Source organism: Bos javanicus, chromosome 13 (assembly GCF_032452875.1).
Source record: "Bos javanicus breed banteng chromosome 13, ARS-OSU_banteng_1.0, whole genome shotgun sequence".
Lineage (NCBI taxonomy): Eukaryota > Metazoa > Chordata > Mammalia > Artiodactyla > Bovidae > Bos > Bos javanicus.
In genome coordinates, this window is record NC_083880.1 from 40,032,786 (window position 1) to 40,058,363 (window position 25,578).

General features: G+C 44.8%; 1 protein-coding gene across 5 annotated transcripts in view; it reads right to left on the reverse strand.

The window, feature by feature from the left end:
- The window catches only part of RALGAPA2 (Ral GTPase activating protein catalytic subunit alpha 2), a 279,065-nt gene that overhangs the window by 68,863 nt on the left and 184,624 nt on the right, over positions 1 to 25,578 (reverse strand). For 4 of the 5 annotated variants that reach the window (XM_061436379.1, XM_061436376.1, XM_061436377.1 and 1 more), the window contains 5 exons: positions 24,555 to 25,329; positions 23,365 to 23,436; positions 18,450 to 18,573; positions 16,257 to 16,412; positions 9,859 to 10,017 (listed from right to left, as the gene is read on the reverse strand). In XM_061436379.1, the coding sequence (XP_061292363.1) occupies positions 9,859 to 10,017; positions 16,257 to 16,412; positions 18,450 to 18,573; positions 23,365 to 23,436; positions 24,555 to 25,329 (1,286 nt within the window). The remainder of the gene's footprint in view (positions 1 to 9,858; positions 10,018 to 16,256; positions 16,413 to 18,449; positions 18,574 to 23,364; positions 23,437 to 24,554; positions 25,330 to 25,578) is intronic. The other variant, XM_061436378.1, reaches the window with a different exon arrangement.

A 25,578-nucleotide genomic window follows, 5' to 3' on the forward strand; every position in this document is an offset into this window, starting at 1 on the left:
TAGGCCGCAGACCATGGGGTCTCGAAGAGTCGGACACGACTGAGAGACTTCACTTTCACTTTTCACTTTCATGCATTGGAGAAGGAAATGGCAACCCACTCCAGTGTTCTTGCCTGGAGAATCCCAGGGACGGGGGAGCCTGGTGGGCTGCCATGTCTAGGGTCACACAGAGTCGGACATGACTGAAGCAACTTAGCAGCAGCAGCAGCAAGACATCAGGAAGAACAGACAGGAGCGGAAAGCCTCTATGCGTGGTGGAAAGGGCATGTGGGGAGACATCAGGGATCGGGGACCAGCGAGAGTTGGTTTTCCGTGACATTCCCCCCGAGAAGCTGGCTCGTTACCCTGAGGTCAGAACTACCTCGGCACTGATGGACAGGACCGTCCCTGGAGACTTACCACTATGAACACCACTGGCTTCACCCTGAATCCTGCCTACAAATAGGAGAACGGATGTATTTGAGGGCATTTCATGAATACCCATCCCCCAATTAAAACTATCAAGAAAAGTTATCATGAACAATGAGAGGATCAAGTGCCAGACTGGAAATAACCAAGGGCCAAAATGAGAGGTCAAAAGGGAAAGCAGGGACCTCTGTGGTTATTCATAGGACTGTAGGCTCCAGGGATGCTGGTGCACAGACAGGCCGGGCCCTCTCGGGGGCTTCTGCACATGAGCAAGGGCTTCCCTTACTAAACCGGTTTGCCACAACTACTGAGAAAGAGCTCTAGAGCCCGTGCTCCACAACAAGAGAAACCACTGCAATCAAAGGTCCAAATACCATTATTAGAGGATATGCCTCACTCACTGCAACTAGACAAAGCCCGTTTGCAGCAACTAAGACCCAGTGCAATCAATCAATAAATATAAAAAATAAAAGATTTCATTTGTTCCTCTCTAAACCTCTTTCTTTCTAAACTAGATCTGTGTTTCTGATCCATATAATTTTCCTTCTTTTTTGATGAATTTATTGCAACATTTCTTATAAGGCAGGTCTACTGGTTACAAATTGCCTGACTTCTATGCCAAAGAATGCTCAAACTACTGCACGATTGCACTCATCTCACATGCTAGTAAAGTAATGCTCAAAATTCTCCAAGCCAGGCTTCAGCAATATGTGAATGGTGAACTTCCTGATGTTCAAGCTAGTTTTAGAAAAGGCAGAGGAACCAGAGATCAAATTGCCAACATCCGCTGGGTCATGGAAAAAGCAAGAGAGTTCCAGAAAAGCATCTATTTCTGCTTTATTGACTATTCCAAAGCCTTTGACTGTGTGGATCACAATAAACTGGAAAATTCTGAAAGAGATGGGAATACCAGACCACCTGATCTGCCTCTTGAGAAATCTGTATGCAGGTCAGGAAGCAACAGTTAGAACTGGACATGGAACAACAGACTGGTTCCAAATAGGAAAAGGAGTACGTCAAGGCTGTATACTGTCACCTTGCTTGCTTAACGTTTATGCAGAGTACATCATGAGAAACGCTGGACTGGAAGAAACACAAGCTGGAATCAAGATTGCCAGGAGAAATACCAATAACCTCAGATATGCAGATGACACCACCCTTATGGCAGAAAGTGAAGAGGAACTAAAAAGCCTCTTGATGAAAGTGAAAGTGGAGAGTGAAAAAGTTGGCTTAAAGCTCAACATTCAGAAAACGAAGATCATGGCATCCGGTCCCATCACTTCATGGGAAATAGATGGGGAAACAGTGGAAACAGTGTCAGACTTTATTTTTCTGGGCTCCAAAATCACTACAGATGGTGACTGCAGCCATGAAATTAAAAGACGCTTACTCCTGGAAGGAAAGTTATGACCAACTTAGATAGCATATTCAAAAGCAGAGACGTTATGTTGCCAACAAAGGTTCGTCTAGTCAAGGCTATGGTTTTTCCTGTGGTCATGTATGGATGTGAGAGTCGGACTGTGAAGAAGGCTGAGTGCCGAAGAATTGATGCTTTTGAACTGTGGTGTTGGAGAAGACTCTTGAGAGTCCCTTGGACTGCAAGGAGATCCAACCAGTCCATTCTGAAGGAGATCAGCCCTGGGATTTCTTTGGAAGGAATGATGCTAAAGCTGAAACTCCAGTACTTTGGCCACCTCATGCGAAGAGTTGACTCATTGGAAAAGACCCTGATGCTGGGAGGGACTTGGGGCAAGAGGAGAAGGGGACGACAGAGGATGAGATGGCTGGTTGGCATCACTGACTCGATGGACGTGAGTCTGAGTGAACTCCGAGAGTTGGTGATGGACAGGGAGGCCTGGCGTGCTGCGATTCATGGGGTCACAAAGAGTCGGACACAACTGAGCGACTGATCTAATCTATTTGTCTGAGAAAGTATTTCTTCTTTCATTTCTGAAGAATACAGAATTCTATGTTGGTGGGTGTTTTTTTTTCTTTCAACACTTGAAATATTTTACTCCACTTGCTTCTAACTTGCATGATTTCTGGCTAGAAGTTCAATGTAATTCCTAGGCTGGAGCCTTTAGACTTATTTTTGTCCTCTGGCTTCTTTTAAGATCTTCCTGTTATTTTTAATTTTTGTCTGTTTGGGCTGCTTTAACAAAGTACCATAGACTGCTGCTGCTAAGTCGCTTTAGTCGTGTCCGATTCTGTGTGACCCCATAGACAGGGATTCTCCAGGCAAGAACACTGGAGTGGGTTGCCATTTCCTTCTCCAACCGTAGACTGGGTGGCCTATAAACTCTCACAATTCTGGAGGCTGGAAAGTCTGAATCGGATGGCTAATAAATGGATGGCTGTCTTGTCTCTGTGTCCTCACATGCAAGAAGTGGTAAGGAAGCTCTCGGGTCCTCTTCCAAAAGGCCACCAATACCACTCCCAAGGGCCCCACTCTTATGACCTAATCACCTTTACCCCTACCCCTAAATACCATTACACTAGTGGTTAGATTTCAAAACATGAATTCTGGGGTGTGAGGGACACAAACATTCTGTGTACAACGTGTAGTCTGAATGTGACACATCTGGGTGTAGATGCTTTTGTACGTATTCTCCTTGGTGCTATCTGTGCTTCCTGGATCTGTGGTTTGGTATCTGTCTTCAATTTGGAAATTTTTCACATATTGTAAGTGAAGAGAAAGTCACTCAGTCGTGTTCGATTCTCTGTGATCCCCAGGACTGTAGCCCACCAGGCTTCTCTGTCCCATGGAATTCTCTAAGCAAGAATACTGGAGTGGGTTGCCATTCCCTTCTCCGGGGGATCTTCCCAACCCAGGGATCAAACCCAGGACTTCTGCATTGCAGACAGAGTCTTTACTAACTAAGCCACTAAAATACATGTAATATAAAAATGTATTTATGTTATCATTTCAAATATTTCTTCTGTCCTTTCTCTTTCTCTTCTGGTATTCCCACACTAGGTGTATATTACCCTTTGTAACTGGGGCTTTCCAGGTGGCTCAGTGGTAAAGAATCTGCCTGCCAATGCAGGAGACACAAGAGATGCGGGATTGATCCCTAGATTGGGAAGATCCCTGGAATAGGAAATGGCAACTCACTCCAGTATTCTTGCCTAGAAAATTCCATGGACAGAGGAGCCTGGTGGGCTACAGTCCATGGAGTCGCAGAGTTGGACACGACTGAGCAACTAGGCATGCACACACTCTTTTTAATTATCCTGCAGATCTTGAACCCTGTTCAGTTTTTGTAATCCTTTTCCCCCTTGGCATTTCAGTTTTGATATTTCTACTTAACATATTTTCAAGCTCTCCATTCCTTTCTTCACTAATTCCATTTACTGATAAAGCCATTAAAGACATTCTTCATTTCTGCAACCGTGCTTTTGATTTCTAGCATTTCCTTTTAATTCTTTCCTGGAGTTTGCATCTCTCTGCTTCCATTACTCATCTCTTTTTGCATGTTGTCCATCTTTAGAGCCTTTAGCATATTCTTTTAAATTCCTGATCTGATCATTTCAAAATCTTTGCCATATCTGAATCTGCTTTTGATGCTTGCTCTGTCTCTTCAAACTGCGGGTTTTTTGGTGGGTTTTTTTTGCCTTTTAGGATGCCTTGTGATTTTTTTGTTGTTGTTGAGATTGATTTACATGATATGCCAGATAAAAGAAACTGAAATAAATAGATGATTAGTGTAAGACTTGATGTTCGTCTGGCTAGTAGTTAGCCAGTGTTGATGACTGCTGTGTTTATGGTTTGCTGAAGCCATAGACGAAGGCATCAGACTCTAAAACTTGCTCGGATGCCTCTGTTTCCGACTTCCCTATTGTGTCTGGGCTTCCCCAGGGATTTTGCGGATGAGGTCTCAGATGTGCGGCTCTTTTGGATGCTTCCCATTACTATACAAAAGCCCAGCTGATGTTGTGATGAGGTGCGGGGGAGAAGTGTTCTACGGATCTGTCATAAGGTCCCAGCCCTAACCTTAAAAAGAATCCAGTAATCAGTGAGATGGAGCTGTGATTAAAAAAAAAAATCATGACGCTAACTAAACAATAAAAATCCAACCACAACAAACAATCAACTAATGAACTTCAAGTACAGCACAGAAAGTGCACGTCTAGTCCTGGGGGCAGTGGGCCTGTGTCCTGACCATGGAGATGTTCTCTATGCTCCTAGCGTCCCGGCCTGCCTTGCCCAGATTTAGCTGAGGGCACATGCAACCACACGCAGGAGCTTCAGCAGGCACTTGGGTGCATGCTGAGCGGTCAGAGAGGAAGGCCCTTCCTGCTGAGGTCAGCTGGGGCAGAAGATGAAAACTGCCCACTTTCTGACACACAGCAGGCTCTTCCAGTGGCTGCTCGCACATTTACACAGGCTGACTCTCACCAAAGGAGGAGGAGAAGACAAAGGTGGGAAGATGTAAATATCAAAGACCAGCTGAAAAAAGGGAAAACAATGCAACTTTTGGGGAAGATCAATTGAGAGGGAATTCTTAATAGCTAAATTGTTGTGAAAGATAAAACAGGAGCTAGGAGTTAATAATAGGCCATAGATTTTTTTTTTCCATCTGTACTGAAGCTTATGTTATAAATAAATAAATGTTCGTTATTATTCTTTGGCAGCAGTTTTTGGGTGACTCAGACAGTCTTTCAAAACTGGACAAAAGGAATAATATAGATCCTTCTATCCAGGGAATTCCTCTAATTAGGAGTGGCAATGAACTAGAGAAGAAATCTGATTTTGATGTAACATCTGCAAATGACAGCTGCCTTTTCACAAAGTTCCCAGTGTCATTCCTCCACCTAAAAACCTCCCAACAACAATAATAATAAATTACCAAACCAGAACATATTGCAGTTATCCATTTAATAACATATTTAGTGAATTCTAGTTGTTCAGTGTCTTTAATTATCTTTTCAAAACAAATAATTCTTTACATATTCAAAAATAAGCAACTCACCTTCCTTGAGAATGTCCCCAAATTATTTGAAAATGTATGACTTAATCTCAAAAAGGACATTTGGCTGGGGTTGAGAGAAATGTTTAAGAAATATTTGAAATATTCAAACTGCACATTTGAAACAAGAAGAAATTTACACAACCATGTTGTAGTCAAACACATCCCCTTTACAATAAAGTCACCCTAGGAAAATATTTCCTTCCAAAAACGGGTGCCAGCACTGGTTACTCAGGATCCCACATGTGCAAATGTTCCTGTGGCTTCTGGTGCCTGGACCCTAACCAGCATCCCGAGTACGTAACTTGCTCTCAGTGAAGGTCCTGGGTTAGCTGTCTTCCTGGAGACAAACATACACACACACACACACACACACACACACACACACACACAATAGCTGCTGAGCCTGCAGGAGAGCCACAAACTACAACAGCAGCCTCAGGGCAACTTAGGGAAAGGATGGGCATCTAGGAACAGGAGGTTCCAACAAGGGCCTCTCCTCTTAAAGGGGTGCTTAGAATCCATGGAAGATGGATGCTCCCCAACCTCAGTGTTACAACTGAGGAAGCTAAGGTCCAAAGATGTTGAGAGACTTGCCCAGGACACCCTTGCGGCGGAAGCACAAGGACTGGAACTTTGGGGTCCCAGCTCCTATCCTGTTACCCACCCCTGCCTGTGCTTCTCAGAAACGATGGAATCGTCATATTTTCGTCCCAACCCCGTATCTACCAGGGCCAAGTAAGGAGATCCTAGAGAGCACCAACGTGGTTTGCATTTACAAAATGGACAATCTGCTTGGGGTGACCAAAAGGACCCTTCCTCAAAGCCTCCTCTTGTCCTAAACTACTCCTGGTCAAGGCTGCTTCGGCTCATCCACCCTTTGGTCAGAGAGTCACCAGCCAATCACTAAGGTCCCTGGAGAGAAACAGCAAAAATGCTAAAATGTACCTTCACAAATTCATACAAGCAAATGAGCACCCACAGTGTTCTGAGTTCCCCTGTTTTTTCCAGTCACTTGAAGAAACAAAGTAGCATGGTATCCCCCTGCTGCAGGAGGTTTTATGAACCACTCTCCTGCGGGACAAATTGAGTGTTTTAACAAACCCTGTAAATCTCACATTCTGCCCTGGGTGTACGTCTTCCCTGACCACCAACTTAGAAAAAAAAAAACCACCACCACAAGTCTGGCAATAGCGTATTTCTTTTCCGTGACTAAAGAGGCGATGTCCACAGTATGGGAAAACCTGAGCGAACTATTTGGCCAACCCAATATGTTGGTAAGCATACTGATTTTTCAGTAAATTTATATGTTTTAAAGTTGGATGAAAAGCTCGAGAAGGGAATAGACCCTCTCAGATCCCTGCCTCCCGTGAGCACAGCTACGCTCCTGCAACCTACTGTTTTGTAGAGGCTGTATTATGAAGGCAAGGCGGGTTCTGCCAGGCACATAATTTGTATATTTAAGGGAGGTGTATGGATGAAAAAGCGAAATATGTTCAATTTCAAAGGCCTTGGAAGCAGCGCTGTCTGTGAGCTTGTATTACAAACAGCCCCGCGTTATTACACAGGCCACTAATGAGGCCCAGTGAATGAAAGTACAATTTGAATATGCATGACTCTGTCCAGTGAGCAGGACTTTTGTGTACTGATGAGATTTTTTTTTCTTTTTTCTTTTTCCCTCCTAAAAAAAACAAAAAGGATTAAAATTATTCTTAGGGAAGTATGGCTACCCGGAGGCCAGTATAGCATACTCAGAACACAGTCACACCAAGTTCAGATGAAAGATACAAGTCCTCCACAGATGCTCCAATGTGGTCATTGTGGAAAGTTGTACACGTCCTTGTCCTTCAGAGAAGGATTGTTCTTAACTTTGAGCAGCTGCGTCATGACAATTTCTTAGCAAAAATATTGATTTTGGTGGCAATCCCTAAAAGTGGGCAAGGTTAAATAAACCTTTCGAGCACAAAGCCTCCCCTTCCGTGGTAAGGCATGCTGGTTAAAAGACTGAGGAATGGGTAAATTATTGCACCAAATGGCTGAGAATTAATCTCTGCTGACTAGCTGTAATCTAACGAGGCGTCTGTGTCCCCGGGAGCCCGCAGAGCGTCCCTGGCGGTATGTGTAGTGTGTCGGGCCTGCCTGACACCCTTTGTCCCCGCTCCCAGGCGGCCTTTCCCCTCATTGTCCGTAATATCCTCATGCATCTGGGACACGTGGAATGCATTCATACTAACAGACTTACCATTGTTTTCTCTCAGAAGCTTTGTTGAGCAAAGACTGCATCGTGGTTACTGATAATTATATTGCTTAATTAATCAAGACAAAAAAAATTTGCAAATCATTGCCCGGTTGCCAAGCAGGGAGATAAAAAATGACAACAATACAAGCTGAAGCAATATAACAAAAGTAACAGCTATCTGATCAGAAATTCTTATATAATGAAGCTATTAATGCTAAATCGGTTAATGTTAACATTGCTCCAGGTGTCTCTACTTAGATGCAAACAAAAAGGCTAACATTATGGATATAAAAGGCCAAATGTTGCCATGGATTCTGTAACCTGATAGAGAGGACAGCCTTTTCATTTGATTAGGGAATGCAATTTAAATACCAGGGACCGAAGCCAAACAAACAGACTTTCCCTCCACAAGCCTCTCGCATTCACCCTGAGGTCAGTGGTTGGCGAACAAAAGGTCAGCCACACTTGCCCTGGAAATGTCTGGATTAATTTTATTACATTGTAATGGTTTGTCCTTTAAATGTGGGGATAGCACTAAATTTCCAGTTGGCCATTATTCTCTTCTTTCCTTTAGGCCTTTTGAACTGAAATATTAAGAAAGCGATTTGCTCGATTCATCTTGTCAGAATTTATGGCCAAATTCATAAAACTTACATATTTTTTAAAAGAAATTTTAAAAGGTATGATAATATTTGTTTTCATGCACTACCATACTTTTTAAAAATCACTTTGACACTATAAAGTGAACTGAAATACCTTTTATATTCTTAATTTGCTCTAAAAATAAAGGTGACATTTTTAAGACATTAAATGACATTTTAGAGGGCCATGTTGAAAATGAACTAATAGAGCCAGTTAATCCATACTAAATATTAAAGAAACACATTTGCCAGTTTGGAAAGCCACAGGATACTAAATTTATCAGTTGTCTAATATTAAAATTTTCAGTTTAATTTTTTAAATTAATGTCCTTGGACACACGCAAATGTTATTAGCAGTAAGAGCCATTTTCTTATACAAAACTGAACACTTCACACACACAGACTTGGACCAAAGATCACACAAATATTTAATATGAAAAACTTTTGGCATCTCCACTCCTTGAAAAGAAAAGAGGGTTCTCTTTATGTCAGGCTCCTCACCAGCCAGAGTGGGGACTTTTCTGAGTTTAGGAGTTGTCCCGCAGTCATTATTTATTCTATTTTCATGGTAGTAACTATAACAAAAAACAATAATAGCAATAATAATAAAAGCTATTATTATTATCATCATTATCAACTCTTAAGTAGCTTTTTCCTCTGGACCAGGCACTGATTTAAACACCTTTCATTTCTTAGCTCATTTAATCTTCACAACTTGAACACTTTTAGGTTATAAATCCCAGGAAAGTTTTGCCTCTTATTTTTAAAGCTGAAAAAGAGTATATTTAGAAGAGTAACTTTTAGCTCCTGCAGGAGGACAATTTGGAATGGAAATGAAGGTTGTACTTAGTATCAAGCCAAGGCACGTGTCATTCCCTTGAGGAGAGACAATACACTAGAGGTTTACTGAAAAGACTACAAAGCCCACCTTGGATTAATAATTCCCAAACAAAATCAAGTCACTGTACACAGCGCTGTTAAATCACCACTAAAGGCAGGACAAGGGCGGAAACAGAAGCCAATCTAGGTCCTGCGCTCAGGACACCGAACGGTTCTGGCCGTTCCCATGATGGATACCCAGCTGAACCGATCGGGTGGGAAGATGCATCCATCTTTAGAGCCCCGACATAGACTGAGCCTCAGGGGGGCCCAGCTTTTTAGGACTTTTCCAAGATCCTTTAGGACTGACCCCCGTTAGCAGCGGCAGAGGCAAGGCTGGATCCTCTACCCACAGTCACCCATAAAATGCTGGATGTGACATGGGGCTCATTCAGATATTATTATTATTAATCAAGATGCCCCAGACTTTCAATCATTTCTTTATATTACAAAGTCTTAAACATGAAAAACATTTAAAAAACCATACTGTCTTTACAATATAATTTTCAAAGAATCTCAGCAATAAAATACAGAATTCTGTGCTCCTGATGAAAGAATGTTTGAAAAACCCCAATTCATATTTAATTCCTATACAGCACGTGTAATTCATGTACGTGTCAAGTGGCCCCTTTAACATATCGATTAACACTGTTTTTCAGTAACAGGGAATCATATGGCAAACCGCTGTACAAGTCACAAGGAGAGTGTGGTGAAAACATACCTCGGGTTTCTTGGTTATCGCGATAAAGAACATGTGATTCTTCATGGGGTAGATGATGATTGAAACGTCTCCGAAGGCGGTGGGGATGATCCCGCTGCGGTAGTCCCTGGAGTGCTCGGACCAGACGATGTGGACTTCGTCATTCCCCAAGTGACGGAGCTGCAAGGGCAAATTGGCTCCTTATTAATCAGAGTGATCACAGCACTTTATGAAGGGTCTCGGCTTACAAATTGAATTCTTATACTCAGAGGCAAAAATAATTCACCACTGAAAAAGGCTACAACACTGATGCCTTCTATGAAGATTTTTAAAAAAGCACAAATGCATGAACAAAAAAAACACACAGCTCGCCTTCCACGAAACACACTGGAACCAAGAGAGGCATGTGAGCATCACAGGTACATGTGGCTGCGTGGGGACAGGACCTTTTCCAGGATTTGTTAAAAATTTAATTTGATTCCTGCAGCAAAGCCTGATGCTTTATGTAGCTGAGTGTGTTTCTACACAATGGACAGTATGAGTCTTTTATTCCATATTACAAAAGAGCTTCATAAGGCTCTTAATTTGATACTGATTAAGAAAATAAGATGCATATAAGAGAATAGAAGCCATTATAACACAATCATTACCAAATGTATAAAAACCAGATTTAGGACAAACCTTTAAGAAAAAGTATATATAATATTACCTTTGTCTAAGAAACTAGGGTTGCTGCTGCTGCTAAGTCGCTTCAGCTGTGTTCGACTCTGTGAGACCCCATAGACGGCAGCCCACCAGGCTCCCCCATCCCTGGGATTCTCCAGGCAAGAACACTAGAGTGGGTTGCCATTTCCTTCTCCAATAACTAGGGTTACTTAAATTTAATAAGAAACTAATATGAAGCACTAGTACCTAGCTTTGAAAGAGTGCCTTACTGCAGAGAAAAGTCTGTTCACACGTACATTTTGTTCTATCTTTCCACTAATGCTCTGAGATCACCTTTATGTAGTCTAACAAGGAGGCGAGGGGCTCAGGAAGGCAAGCCCCCCACCCCCCACCACAGGTGCAGAAGCAGCGTGGAAGCTGGGCGGGGGTTTGTAATCCATGCACCTCCATTGCCCATGGCCATCTAGGCTGCGCCCCAGGGCAACAGCTCTGTGACAGCGCAACTCCCCTAGCCCTCCCATTTATACACAAGAGGCCATGCGGTCCAAAGCTGACGAGTCAGAGACTCCTGGCCTTTCTGGGGAGGGCTTCCGGTGCCTTCACGGAAGGGACCCTCTGCGCATCCATCAGGGAACAGCTTGGGCCAATGCAAGAACACCCTCCCCGGAGTTCCTGCAGTGACTGTGCATCTGGGGCTGGAGGAGTGCAAGTGAGTTCTTGGGGGCAGGCCTGGCTGTGAGTCAAGCAAACTCGATTATAAAAGCTAAAATGCTGGCTGAAATTGAAGTCCTAAACCCATAGGGACTGGCTGGTGAGACCCTAGGATGCCTACTGAGAATGTGAATCCTCGACCCCGCACACCCGCCTATGCCCGTGACATAGCCTGTCTTGCTTGCGAACTTATTTAACAGGTGAGCCCTGAGAAGAACTAAATTTAGAGGTTCTTAATAAAATAGAGATGTCGTATCAAATCAAGCATTTTGTCTTACAGTATAAAAAAGGATGTTCTCAAATACCGTGTATTTAAAACACACTAATATAAATGCAATTTCTTTATAGACTCTCTGACCACAAGGGGAAAACCCGAGGCCATCCCAGCAGGCCTCCCTTCTCTTCACGAGGTCATAAGGGAGGCTGGTCTCCTGCAGTGCCTGCTTCTTCCTTCCTCTGTCATACCTCTGGGGACCACTGTACCTTTGCATCTACAGTGAGGTGAGGTTCCAGCTCGGGCGGCCCCCACGTGAGGCACTTGATTCAGCTGCGTCTGAACCTGGGCTCTGGGACACACTTTACTGCGAGTGCTGAACACGAGGTGTGATGGGTGTGGAAAAATTCAATGACATCCACAACTTTCTAAATGTAAAATAACCCAGCACATAAGTTTTTCCTTCTCCTCCTCTCTTACATATAAAGACTAGAAGGGTAGCAGGCAAAAGTTGAGGCTGATCCCTTATGTAAATAGTTTTAAAAAAAGACCCTGGGTTTTCACAGTAACATTAGGCATCTCTCTACTTCTAGATATCCATTTTCCTTTCTTTTTCCCTTTCAATAAAACATGCAAGGAGTTCATGACGCACTCCTAAAATTTACTCTTTTGGAGTCAAAACGCAGCAGTGGCTCACCAGCGGCACAATAAAGGCATGTTTTTGAGGGAAATCGGAGTGGTTTCAGATGGAAACTTTGGGAGGAATTTAGAGCAGGAGAAGGTAACTGAGGGCAGGGGCTGCCCGGGGGCACACATCTGTCCTGCTCGCCCCATAGAGAGAGACAACTTTCTGGGTAGTTCTGTGCCCCTCGCTGCAGGGTTGGCACATGCTTCTGAACAGGACCAACACACCCACTGAACAGCCTTCCTGCATGGCCGTCCCACCAAAGGTCAGCACCCCAGAACCTGCAACAGCTCCCTGTCCAGACTCGTGAGTCGCAAGGCATCAGCTCTGAGGTAATACAGTGAGGACTGAGATTTTTGCAGTTAGCCTCCCTTTTCTAAATTAGGTAACTTGATCACATAACCCACAGAAGTCTCCTGGAACTTCCCTGACAGTCCAGTGGTGAAGCTGCTCCCTGTCCAGACTCGTGAGTCACAAGGCATCAGCTCTGAGGTAATACAGTGAGGACTGAGATTTTTGCAGTTAGCCTCCCTTTTCTAAATTAGGTAACTTGATCACATAACCCACAGAAGTCTCCTGGAACTTCCCTGACAGTCCAGTGGTGAAGCCGCCCCCTTTCCAGGGCAGGAGGTGCAGGTTCGATCCCTGGTTGGGGAACTAAGATCCCACATACCCCACGGCCAAAAAAACAAACCAAAAGCAGATGTAATATTGTAACAAATAAAGACTTTAAAAATGGTCCACATCAAAAAAAAATTTTTTTTCTCCCAATTCTGTTTACAACTGTATCCTCAGGACGGACCAAGAAGGATGAGATCACAGGACCAGGTCCACACTTCTGGCGTGGTGACACTGCAAGTGGTCATGACACAAGGTTCACCGCCTGAAAGCTGCCTTCATTGTCACTTGCCTCAGACCTCTGCACAAGTCATAGGTTAATTCACCAATGCGCAGAATTTAGAGCTGAGGCCATGGAACCAGTTGCAGATACATCAGGCGTGAAGAGCAAGGACGCACCCTCTTCCGTCCATGACGAGAACATGGGAAGGAAGTGCAAGTAGGAGTCACCCGGCCAGACTGTCAACCACGTCAGAACACCCAGGAGTACCCCAAAAGCTTCAAAGCGCGACTCCATCTAAAGGGGGTTTCATTACAGAGACGTCACTATGTGAGTTTTGGAGAATTCCAATGACAGGCCCTCCAGGGAGAAACTCGAGCCCACGGGTCAAGCTGATGGGAGTGGTGTGTCGTCTGCACGAGCCATCTTTCACGCCAGCTACTGCTTCAACTGCACAAGAGGCTCGACAAACGCTCGGGGCTTGAGCCTTCAGAAATCAGTGCCTGTCCTGCCACTTCTCACCCTGACAGGGCTGTGCAAACCCTCTGCCGGGGCCCCTCTGCCCGCTGCTGCCAGGCGGCGCCCACTGCTGACACTGGCCCTGGTACACACCTAATGGGCTGACCTCCTTTTCCGACTAATTGCATTACGTCGCCAGCTGGCTCCAGAAGGAGTCGTCTGTTTGATTGAAGAATTCCTGCTCCTCAGTGGGCCCGGCTGCTACTTTTACTAAGTAACAGGCAGCCCTGACATCCCCATTGTTCGGCCGACAGTATGCCCATCCTAAAATCTAAGTTTTATTTGTAAATTAACCAGGAAACTTCCTGCCAGAGCAGTGCTGCCTGGAGACTGATAATGTGGGCCTTTCATCCCCTCCACTCGTCCTGTATCACTGCCAATTTGTTTTTTATGCGCTGGCCAGCCTCGGGCTATACAAGCCTTGTAAGACATAAGTGCAATTATAGTCCTGGAGTCAAATGAATTGGACAAATCCAATAGCACAGCTCTGTCCCCACTCTGCAAACCCCTACAGCAGTTAGATTAGCTGTGAAAAATCTAATCGGGCTGGAGCTAACGAATTTCTGCGGTGAAGGATCAAGAGTTCAGTATGGGGTTGCCACCAGATTGCAGGGTTGAAAAAGTGGCCCCGTGACGGGGGCAGAGGAGAGCATGAATCACTTTAGAATTCTGCAGCTCATTTTTAAGCTGTTAGGGACAATTCAGTCGGAATGAGACGAGGAACTGTGGGGCCGCTGTTCTTGTGACTGATTTCTGGTTGAGCTGTGAGACGTCCTGATAGAGAGAGTTTGTCACTAACGATGCTAAATCTTGGAGCAGCAAAAGGGATCAGCTGTGTCTGCCTGATTACAGTAGGGAACCTTACAGCCCAGCCAAGCCTCGGAACAGGATTTATAACAGGGTGTTTTTATCAAGAAAACAGTCTTTTCTCAAAAAAAAAAAAAAAAAGGCAATCCTACTTAGGAAATAATTCTTTTAAAAGTTTAAAATATAAAGCAATCTTGTAACAAAACAGTTTTCAGTCATAAATAAGAAAATCATAGACTATGGTGACGCACTTGCAGAGTAGCAGCAATTTACATGGTAATAAAAAAAATGATGTGTGGGTCTTGCCTGAGGCTTCCCAGGTGGCTCAGTGGTAAAGAATCTGCCTGCCAAGCAGGGGATGTGGGTTCAATCCCTGGGTCAGGAAGATCCCCCGGAGGAGGGTATGGCAACCCATTCCAATATTCCTGCCTAGAGAATCCCATGGACAGAGGAGCCTGGTGGGCTACAGTCCATGGGGTTGCAGAGTCGGACTGGACTTAGTGACTGAGCATGCCTGAGAATCTTGCCTAGGGTCTGGGTAATCTGAGATCACGTCTCTGTGGGCAGGGTCCCCTCCACTAAGAACACCACCACCACCAAAACCTAAGATGTGGAGGCAGCTCCATAGGCCCTGAGGAGCTGGTATGTGGCCACTGAAGGAAAGCCAGTCATGCTCTGCACATCCAAGACCCCTGGTCACTGTGGGAGGAGTCTGATCATACCCTGATCTGACCACTGAGGTCCCCTGGTCACTGTGGGAGGAGTCTGATCATGCCCTAACCTTACCACTGAGGTTCCATGAGTACGGCCACCTACTGTGTATGTGGTCCGGATGGCCATGGCTGCAGTGATGAAAGAGCAAAACCACAGAGAAGAGAAAAGAGGCAGGTAGAGGGAAGCCCGCAGGCCAGTATCAATCACCCACCTAACGGGCCAGGAAGAAGAGTCCATCCAACCAGTGGGCAAGGATGAGGGCTGCTGGGTACCAGCTTGGTGCTCAGCAATTTTGCAGGCATTGCCCACCCACTGCCCAGCAACCCTGGGACATGAACTGTGTTTTTAATCCCATTTAATAGATGGGAAAACCAAGGGAACTGGCTGACGAAGGGAATGACTACACACTTGGAACCCTGGCTATAGACACTTCCCTGCCACCTGACACAACACCAAACTGCCAGTCTTAGCATCAGAATGGTCTGCTTTCCACCCTCCAGGGGCTGCCTCAGTTCCTGGGATCCTTGTTGGAAGAGAGGGCTGTCAAGAGGGGGTTCTGGGCTCAGCCCCTGGCACCAGCATGTGAGGCCCAGTTGTTCTAATCTGGAAACACAGACATGGGTTAGATTTCTAGGCTTCCTCCCCAGAGTAAAATGTCCTCTTCTTTTAGGGGCCCCCTCACTTCCTGCTGGTCAGCTGAGGTGTTCAGCCTGCAGGTTAGAACGCACGGGGGGCTCTGGAATGCTGACTCCCAGCTGGAGGATGGAGGTCTCCTCTGAACTCGAGAGAAAACTGCCCGCAGGCCCCATGCTGATGGAGAACAGGAGTTGGGGCCGTGGGCAGTAGCCCACCTGCACTAGCCGTTTTGCAGATGGTCTGCCAAGTGACCCCCTCTGGCAGCCCTGGGGGGCACCAGCCTTCTCCAACCCCAGCCGTAGAGGGTCCTTATGTCAGATGAGCTTGGCCAGCCCGAGAGGTCAACAGCATAACTTTCTCTCAGTTAATAGTCACGGGAGAGAAGATCCAAAGTTAACAACATCGAAGATGCTTCCTTCATCTTCATCCCAGGATTTAAGACTTATACGACTGACCGATTTTCCTGTTATCTTTGTCTAGTTTGTGCCAAGCAGGATATTTCAGGTTAATGACAATGGTAGCTTGAGGAGAGTGACCCCAGGGCTGTGTCCAGAGGAAGCCAAGTGACACATCACAGACTTTGCTCTGTCCCAGGACAGCCAAGCGTGGTCCCCAAGGAGGCTCCTTACCTTTTTGGTGAGCGAGTCGTCTGAGTCTGACGGCATCCGAGTTGAGACGTGGAAGATGACTTCCACGGTCGAGGTAGCGTAGTAGGGGGCGGTCTGGCCCGTGCTGCCATTGCGCTGAAGCCCGCCCATGAACCCACAGTGGGTTGACAGGTCCACCTGATGCAGGTCACAAGGGAAAAGAGTGAGGACCGAACAGGAGCTGTTCTTATTCACTAAGCGGGAATGTGCTTGTGAATTTTTTTTTAATCTAAGTATTTTCATTTTTATAACTTTCTGCTTATAAACAATTGTAATACAAAGTTAGATGAAATTAAAGATTAAATAAACATTAACTCAATAGTCTGTAATGACCTATATGGGAAAAGAATCTAAAAAGAGTGGATATGTGTATGTGCATGTGTGCATGCTAAGTCGCTTCAGTCATGTTCAACTCTTTGCGATCCCATGGACTGTAGCCCTCCAGGCTCCTCTGTCCATGGGATTCTCCAGGCAACAATACTGGAGTGGGTTGCCATGTCCTTTTCCAAGAGATCTTCCCAACCCAGGAATCGAACTCGCGTCTCTTGTCTCCTGCACAGCGGCACTTGAGAAGCCACTAGTTCACTGTGCTGTACACACATTATACAAGCTAACATATATAATATATACACATTATATAAGCTAACGCAACGTTATAAATCAAGTATACGTCAATACAATTCTCTTTTAAAAGATAAAAAAATTAATGATGAAAGGGCTCCAAAATCCTACCTACTTTAAAAAAACCACTAGCAAAGGTTTGATGCATATTCCTTCAACTTTATTCCCCCAACACATAAATATATCTGTATGTAGAGACATGCACAGAGCTCCCTTGTTGATGGATTTGTGGCATTTCTGCTTTCTCCAACAGTCCTGGTGTGGTCAAACTAGAAGGAGCATTCAAAGCAGTCTTTCAGGTCAAAGGGTACAAATGTTCCCAAATTTAATAGCCACTCCTAAACTGCCTTTAAAAAGGGTTGTTCAATTTATACAGCTGCCCAAAGTCTCTGACTCATAATTCTTTTTCAGGCTAAGGTATGAATATTCTCTTCTTAGTACTTAGATTATCTTTCAATATTTTGTTTTTACTTTTCATAAACCTCTATTCCTTCAGAAAAGCACCTGTGGTAACACAACTGAAAAAAAAAATAAACAGAATTTCTTCTGTGCCAAAGACAATCAATATATGCACTCAATTAATCTTATAGTCTTTTCTTCTTTTCTTAAAATGATAGTTAAGAAATGCTTAGTTTAGAAATGTGAGTTACATACTACATATATTCCATGACAAATAAGAAATCATTTTATTAGTAAGACGAACAATTTACTGAAAGTGTAATAAGTATTTCAGACTAAAATCTTCTTGACGAGAAAGCACATGGTCTTGACCTTGATATGCTCTTGTCCTGTCTTCATCTCCTTATCAGCCCCTTTGCTAAATGCTCAGCTCTCAGAGGTAAGTCTCACTTAGGTACCCAGAGAGCTTCCCACAGCACAGATGATCAAGAAACCAAAACAAAAGTAATGAAAAGTAAGAAAATTATTTCAGATATGTTAATTTCTATTTTAACTATTCTGGATTCTTTTAGAATATGTTCTGGAGATGTATATGTGTATGTCTGTGTGTGTGTGTATAAATGTATGGATATCTTTCTGTCAGAAAATCATTTAGCCAAGAAGAAACAAAATTTTAAAATATCAACCACCCTGGGGTCTACCTGAAGGAAACAAGTTGGTAGCAAAACCATCACAGCTACTGTCAAGTCAACTTTTGACTCCATCCAACTCTTCATTTTTCACCCGTAAGTCATTGATTTCTTCTCCAATTTCCATACGGGGACCAAAGTCATTGCTTCCCTGCCCATGTCTGTCTTCTCTTACTACATACTGTCTACAGTTGGGAGAGCCAATCTGACTATTCAATTCACATAAAAAGCAAATGAAACAATATTAAGAGGAAAGTTAAGGGGGAACAAAAGTTTATGTATAAAGTTTATGTATAAAAGTTTATGAAAAAAGACTACCACAAGAGGTCAAATTCTATACACCCTTCAACTCCAGAACTCTACCCACACTATATATGAATGTAAAAACGCATACCATCAACATCTAGCTTACATACATCCTTAGACAGTGCTGATGGGCAAACACCTCCTAGATGAAATTAATTACCTCCCATCCAAGTCCAGCAACAAAGTCTTCATACGCTTGGCTTCCCCTTTCATTGGAAAGGATCGAACACTTGTCTTCTTGACCTTCGGCAATGTAAAACACTGCGATTTTGTGCGTTTCACGGCTGTGAATTTTTAGGTTGGAAGGAATTAGAATTCTTATGTATAAAGTTTGGTTTTATTGCTGCCACATATATGTCTGCTATACAGCTGACATTTACCAAGAACTTACAAGGGATCAGGCACTGTTCCAAGAAGGCTCAGCACACAATCTCATCTATCCTTGCAGGCGCCCTAAGAAGACAGGTCTTGTCACCACCTCCTGGTAGAGACAGTTGAAAGGAGGCGCAGCACGTGACACCGCAAACGGGAGGTCAGGAGCTGAGGCAGGGCAGTCTGGCTCCTGAGACCACCTCTTAGATGTGTGGTGTGTGAACAGCATGTAAGAGTGCACGGTTTGACAAACTCTCTCTAGCTTTGGTAAAAAAAAAAAAAATACTGAGCCTTTCAGATAGATATCAGTGGTGGACAGATCCATGTGACCATGTATATTTCACTTCCCACACCTTTAGATAAGGAAACTGGGGAGCTCCCTAATTGGGACTGTAACATAGGCCAAGACTACTTGAGAAATGAAAACTACTTCTTCGAAGCAGGACACATTTAGGTACCATCTTTGTGAGGGGCTGTACCCAGCCTGGGCTCTGACTGATCTGAGGGTGCCTGAGAAGTTGGACAGCTGTCCAGGGAAACTTCTTTGGAAGTATAAACTGTTTGTCCACTTCCTCCATGATGGATTTGGGGCACTCTGCTGTTGAATCAGGTAAACGCAACACTCTGAAGAAAGGAGTTCTGGGTCAACTTTTGTGCGTCTGATATGGTCTTTGGCATGTAGAATTTGCTCAGCTAAATCTCTGTTGAATTGACCTGAGAAACAATGATATACTGGAATATGTCGATAGCCATTTCTATTAATATAAATTATACACTGGAGTACGTGTCAAGGTCACTAGATCTACAAGCGATATGTGCACAGTTTAGACAGGTGATGACATCACTCTCACTGGAATAGAGCTTTAACCAAGAACCACAGCTCCATCACCCAAGACTTGGATTCCAGTCCCTATGTTTTAGATTTTGGATTACCATTTCCAAAGAAGTTCCACTTTTCTCCTGATTTCTACCATATACTCTGGAAAAATCTGTTGGAAAAACTACTGAGCATTTAAGCAACATGGAAATGTTTCTGTTGTCTAATCATTTAACACCTCAAAATTATAATCTGATTAGACTCAATAGTGATAGAATCTGGGCTCCGTATTTTAACACATTCTTCAAGATCTTCTGTATGTGTGCTAAGTCACTTCAGTTGTGTCCGACTTTTTGCGACCCATCAGACTCTGATGGACTGTAGCCCATCAAACTCCTCCGTCCATGGGATTCTCCAGGCAAGAATACCAAAGTGGGTTGCCATGCCCTCCTCCGAGGGATCTTCCTGACCCAGGGATTTGTCTTGATAGCTTACTCCTCCTGCTTCCCCCATAGTTTACATTTAATGACCATACTCAGAGGAAAAATTAGAAAATATAGAAAGGAAAGAGAAGAATTAAAAAAAACCCACTCATGTTCTCTGCATATATGTTGAAATCACAACGGTTACTATCTCAGGATGCGTTTCTGCCTACAAAATGAGATGCCATCAATTTGTGTTTTGCCACTGTTTTTTTTTTCACTTAAAATATTTGTGAACACTTTAAAAAAAATTGTGTAAAATATGCTTAACATAAAAATCATTATTTACACCGTCTCGGAGTGTGAACACTTTTACACCATATGCTTGTGTAACAAAGTTATTAATAATGATTGTGGAATATTCCATTCCATTATGTTACTATTCCATATCCCAAATCCTTGCTACTGGACATCTGGGTCACATCCATTTGAAAGGTGTTTTCACATCATCTTTGATAGTCCTTAAAATAAATTCATAGATGTGGAACTATGATCATTGCCTACTTTAAGGCTTTTGAAGTGAACTGTCATGCTGCCAGCGGGGGAGGTGGGTGTCCTGAAGACCCTGATAGAGCCTTGCTCTGTCATGTTCGTGGGGGTGCCGCTCTCCAGAGAATGGATGTGGGGGGTGGAGAGGGGATTCTGTGCTGATGAATGCTAGTGGGCGGTGCTCCAGCAGAGACCTTGGAAAGCTTGTCCTCAAGCACATGGGGCCCAAAATTGTGACATCATTTCCTCCTGAACTACAGGCAGGGTTGGCCAGCAGTCTGGACTCAGACAAGTTGATTCTAAGATCTGTAATCATGTAGGGGCTTGGATGGTAAGGGAGGTCATAAGCCACGAACTAAAAGACAGTCTCTTTCAACAAATGGAGAGCAAAGGAGAGTCAGTCCATTTCTCTGCAGCTCCATCTACATACTGATAAGTCCTCAGCATTTAATTTTTCTCTATTCTATATACTGGACGTACAAAAAACAATCTCAGGTTTATCTGAAATGTTTTTGTTTGTTCTCCTTAAAGTCCAAGCTTTTTACTTTGTAGTTGCTTAAGGGTCATGGGTCCTCATCAGCTCCTTGTGGAGCAGAGAGATGCTGGGTGACTGCATGACGGATGGAGGTGTGAGCCCAGGTGACCTTTAGCTGTAAACACTCATCAAATTTCACAGCTTCCAAAATGTTAGCACCGCAGAGAGCCTGGGAGGATGCAGACGTTGTGTCTGGCCTTATTAGAGCCAGGCTTCTGAAATGATAATTAGCAACATCAACAGCACTTCATGTCCAGGAGCGGCAGGCCCAGTGTACAGAGGAGCAGGTAGTCCAGAGCACATGGACAGCACTAGAATTTGTTTTTGTTTTTTTTTCCTTATTAGGACTAGACCAGAATAGCTTGGTTTCCTTGTGTTGTCACATTAAAAAGCCAAAGAAACATGACTGTCACTTTTACTTTATCTTTTGGTGGGGAGAGGCATTAATATTGAAAGGGGGAGCTTTCTTTAATGTGTACATATGTTCATTATACTATTTACATCTTTGCTAGCTTCACAGCATATAGATCCTAGTTGTGAGATGGTCTCTACTTTTCTTGCGTGTATGCTCAGTTGTGTCCAACTCTTCGAGACGCCAAGGACTGTAGCCCACCAGGCTCCTCTGACCATGGGATTCTCCAGGCAACAACACTGGAGTGGGCTGCCATGCCCTCCTCCAGGGGATCTTTCTGACCCAGGGATCAAATCCATGTCTCATGTCTCTTGCATTGGCGGGTGGGTTCTTTACCACTAGCGCCATCTGGGAAGCCATACTTTTCCTAGGAACGGGTTAAGCAGAAACCCTGACTTGATAGCAGGGAGATAAATTGATACCAGAAATTAATAGAAACATCCTGATAAGAAGTTGAGGGACAAGATATGTTCTTATTTGCTAACTGATTGATAACAGGATCTCAAAGCTAAAGAACCCCCCAGCTTATTTCTGTTCTTTTAAAGAACCCTGAAAACATCCTTACTGTAAAATAAGTGGATACCTTTTTAGATGTCAAGAACAGTTCCCCAGGGGGTTATTTCCACTGTACCTCATGCAGTTAAAGTACATTAATTTAATGGGGTCCACTGGAGAAGGGAATGGCAAACCACTTCAGTATTCTTGCCTTGAGAACCCCATGAACAGTATGAAAAGGATACTGAAAGAACTCCCCGGGTCAGTAGGTATGCTACTGGAGATTAGTGGAGAAATAACTCCAGAAAGAATGAAGGGGTAGACCCAAAGCAAAAGACTCATTGGAAAAGACCCTGATGCTGGGAAGGATTGAGGGCAAGAGGAGAAGGGGACAACAGAGGATGAGATGGCGGGATGGCATCACCGACTCGATGGACATGAGTTTGAGTGAACTCTGGAGTTGGTGATGGACAGGGAGGCCTGGTGTGCTGCGATTCATGGGGTCGCAAAGAGTCAGACACGACTGAGTGGCTGAACTGAACTGAACACTCAACAAACTGGCCACAATCACAAGACACCAATGTTGTCACTCAATAGGAAGGAGCACGGAATAACTCAACCTACACTGGAAAAGATGAGTCTGGAACCCAAGTGACTGCTCATTTCCTACTAGACAGTGGGAGGGAGGGGGCAGTGAATCCACAAGCCCCTTCAGGAAACACCCCACCCTCCGCCCCCGCCCCAGAATTTCCTTCCTCTGGAGAAAAAGCAGCACAACGGCAACTGGGAAACGATGTGGGGAAGGATAGTCTGAGGAACAATAAATGCAGGTTTTTCTCTCTAAGGAGATGCCCAGTGATGCTTCTGAAGGGAATACAATAGGAACAGAAAGCTGTTTTTAAGTGAGTTTTAAAAAACTCAAGATTAAGGAAGCAGTTTATTGACGACTTCCAAGCACCTGTTATGTGCCCAGCATGACACTTGCCCCAGGCTGAGATGTTTTTGGAAGCCCTTGTTTCCCCAGATTAAACACGGGTTAGAGCTCATCTTCAGAACTGCTTCTAAAATCATTCAGAAGAGAGGTCCATCTGAGATCTGACCTGCTTTGGAGAACGAAGCTCAGGGTCAGGGAGCCCCTGATTACAGCACCCAGGTCTTAACCTAGCCCATGGGATCCAAACCACGCTGCCGCATGATGTGGACTGGCGCCTGCCCCTCAGCAGAACCAGAGGCTTGGCAGAAAGATGACGAGAACCAGCGTCCACTGGCTGAAAGGTTCTTAATCAAGGGCAGAGATTAGAGGACTTCTTCATGTAGTAAACATGTAAGTTTACTCCTCAGGATCAAACTACCAAAGGTATAAACTGCCAGGCCCCTGCAGGGGTGTCACTCCTGCCACCTTATCTGGCACCCCTCCCCGCCAGCACACAAAAGACAGACAGGAACAAGGAGGTTTGATACACTTTCACTTACCACTGCCGGGAGTCCAGATTTTTTAGCTCTCTCAATAATTTTGAATTTTTCTTCAACAGATGGAAGTTCTTCCTATATAGAAAAAGGGTTAAGAGAAAAGTCATGTAATCACAGATCAATTTTGCCCTTCCCAATCAATGCACAAACCTACCGATTCATTCACCCATCCATCCATCCACCCCTCCACAGCCACTCCATTCACCAAAGATTTGCAGCCGAAGCCTAGAGAAGGAACTTCATTCTGAAGATGTTCAAAGGCGTCACAATTGCACTTGCCTCCCGTGACTGTCTGGGGACACTGGCTGGTCACTGAGTGTGTGACTGATGTGTGTGCACATCCTGCTGGTACCACTGTCACCTCTGTCATGAGACTCTTTTCTCACCTCTGCAGCTCAAACCCCCCCCCCCATCTGCAGTCTCCTCCACTGCCTCTCACCTCCCGATGGACCCGCTGTCCTTCCTGAGGTCCTGAGGCACACTGTCTTTTATCAGAGCCATAACAAGTCTTCCTCCCTCACCAGACCTAGGGAGAAACTGTGGCTTATTCGTCTCTGTAGTCCACTGGCATCTTTCATGAAGGCAGAAGCAACAATGGGCAGAGCAGTAATTAAAACACACACACAGAGTAAATGCTTGATACTCCTTAAAATACACAACAGATGTTTGGAAGTCAATCTGTGCATCAGTAGAGTAAAATTAGTTTTGTTTTTAGTTTTAATTTAGGGTCTTCCCTGGTAGCTCAGCTGGTAAAGAATGTGCCTGCAACTCGGGGGACCCTGGTTCAATTCCTGGGCTGCGAATATCTGCTGGAGAAAGGGTAGGCTACCCACTGCAGTATTCTGGCCTGGAGAATTCCATGGACAGTACAGTCCATGGGGTTGCAAAGCGTCGGACACGACTGAGTGACTTTCACTTTTAGCAGCAGAAAATAAGCTACGTGTGTGTGCTAAGTTGCTTCAGTCATACCTGACTCTTTGTAACCCAATGGCCTGTAACCCACTAGGCTCCTCTGTCCATGGGATTCTCCAGGCGAGAATACTGGAGTGGGTAGGCATGCCCTCCTCTAGCTATTAACGCTGAAACAGAGAAAAATCTCCATTTTCTGTTCTCTTTTTCCCAAACCCCAAACTGAGAAGAACAGTTGCACACACACAAAACAAGACAACTGATGGTCTAGAGAGGGTTGTTACCTTCTGTCCCAAGAATTCATTCCCAAGTCATCGAGCAGCAGCCTACAGAAGTAGAAGGCTCCCCGGGGCTCCACTGGGGACGGCGGCTCCTGGCTGGCGACCCTCATGGCCACATCCGAGTTGCACTTCTGGACATACTCGTCTTCTTGTGTGCTCTGGCGCAGCAGGACCTTGGTGATCTCCTTCTCCTGGTCCCAATTCATGCCATAAGGGGGTGGGGAAGGCTCATTCAGACGGAGCTGGGATGGCAAAAGGCATTCAGGACTCGTGTGGCCAAGGTTTTCAAGTAATTTGTCGAGGACATCCTCTCCCTCCTCAGTCTGAGAAGGAGCCCTCTGAGGTCCAGGGGTTGGGGGTTGACAGCTCGAGATGAGGAACGAGGGGCTTCTGCCCTTGGGGGCTAAGTGGCCTTCCAGGGGTCCGTAGAGCACCTTCCCGTCCCACGAGTACTTCCCTGAGATGTCCCTCACGATCACTCTCACGTCCGAGGGGGCGCCCGCTGGCGACCCACTGGCAGGACCGGTCGCAGGCGTCTGCAGGTAGGAGATAAGGGTGCTGTCGTTGAACACAAACAGCTGCAGGCTGGGGCTCCTGAACACGTCTGGGGAGAGCTCGGCGGCGTCGGCGTGCACGTTGTCGTGGTGCTCGCCCACCAGGCTGTGCAGCACGGCGGGGCCCCCGCAGAGCGGGAAGTGGCCCAGGTGGTTGACCAGGTGCGCCATCACCATGCGCGCTGTCAGCGGGATCAGCCCCAGGCTCCTTCTCCTCCTCTCTGCTGACAGTGAGATGGGGACACGGGGACACATTGGAGAAGGAAGGTGAGAAGCAGCCACCACCAGACCACGACCCATCCCCAGCAAGAAGGAAGCTATTTTTTTTTTTTGAGTCTGGGGATTTTTTTTTTTCCACCTGTTTTTCTTCTTTGGACATTGATTCTATTTGAATTTACAAGCACAATTTAAATAGATGACTAAAAGAACCAATTTACAGGAAGGTCTCATTCTGAAAGGGACATTTAAAAATG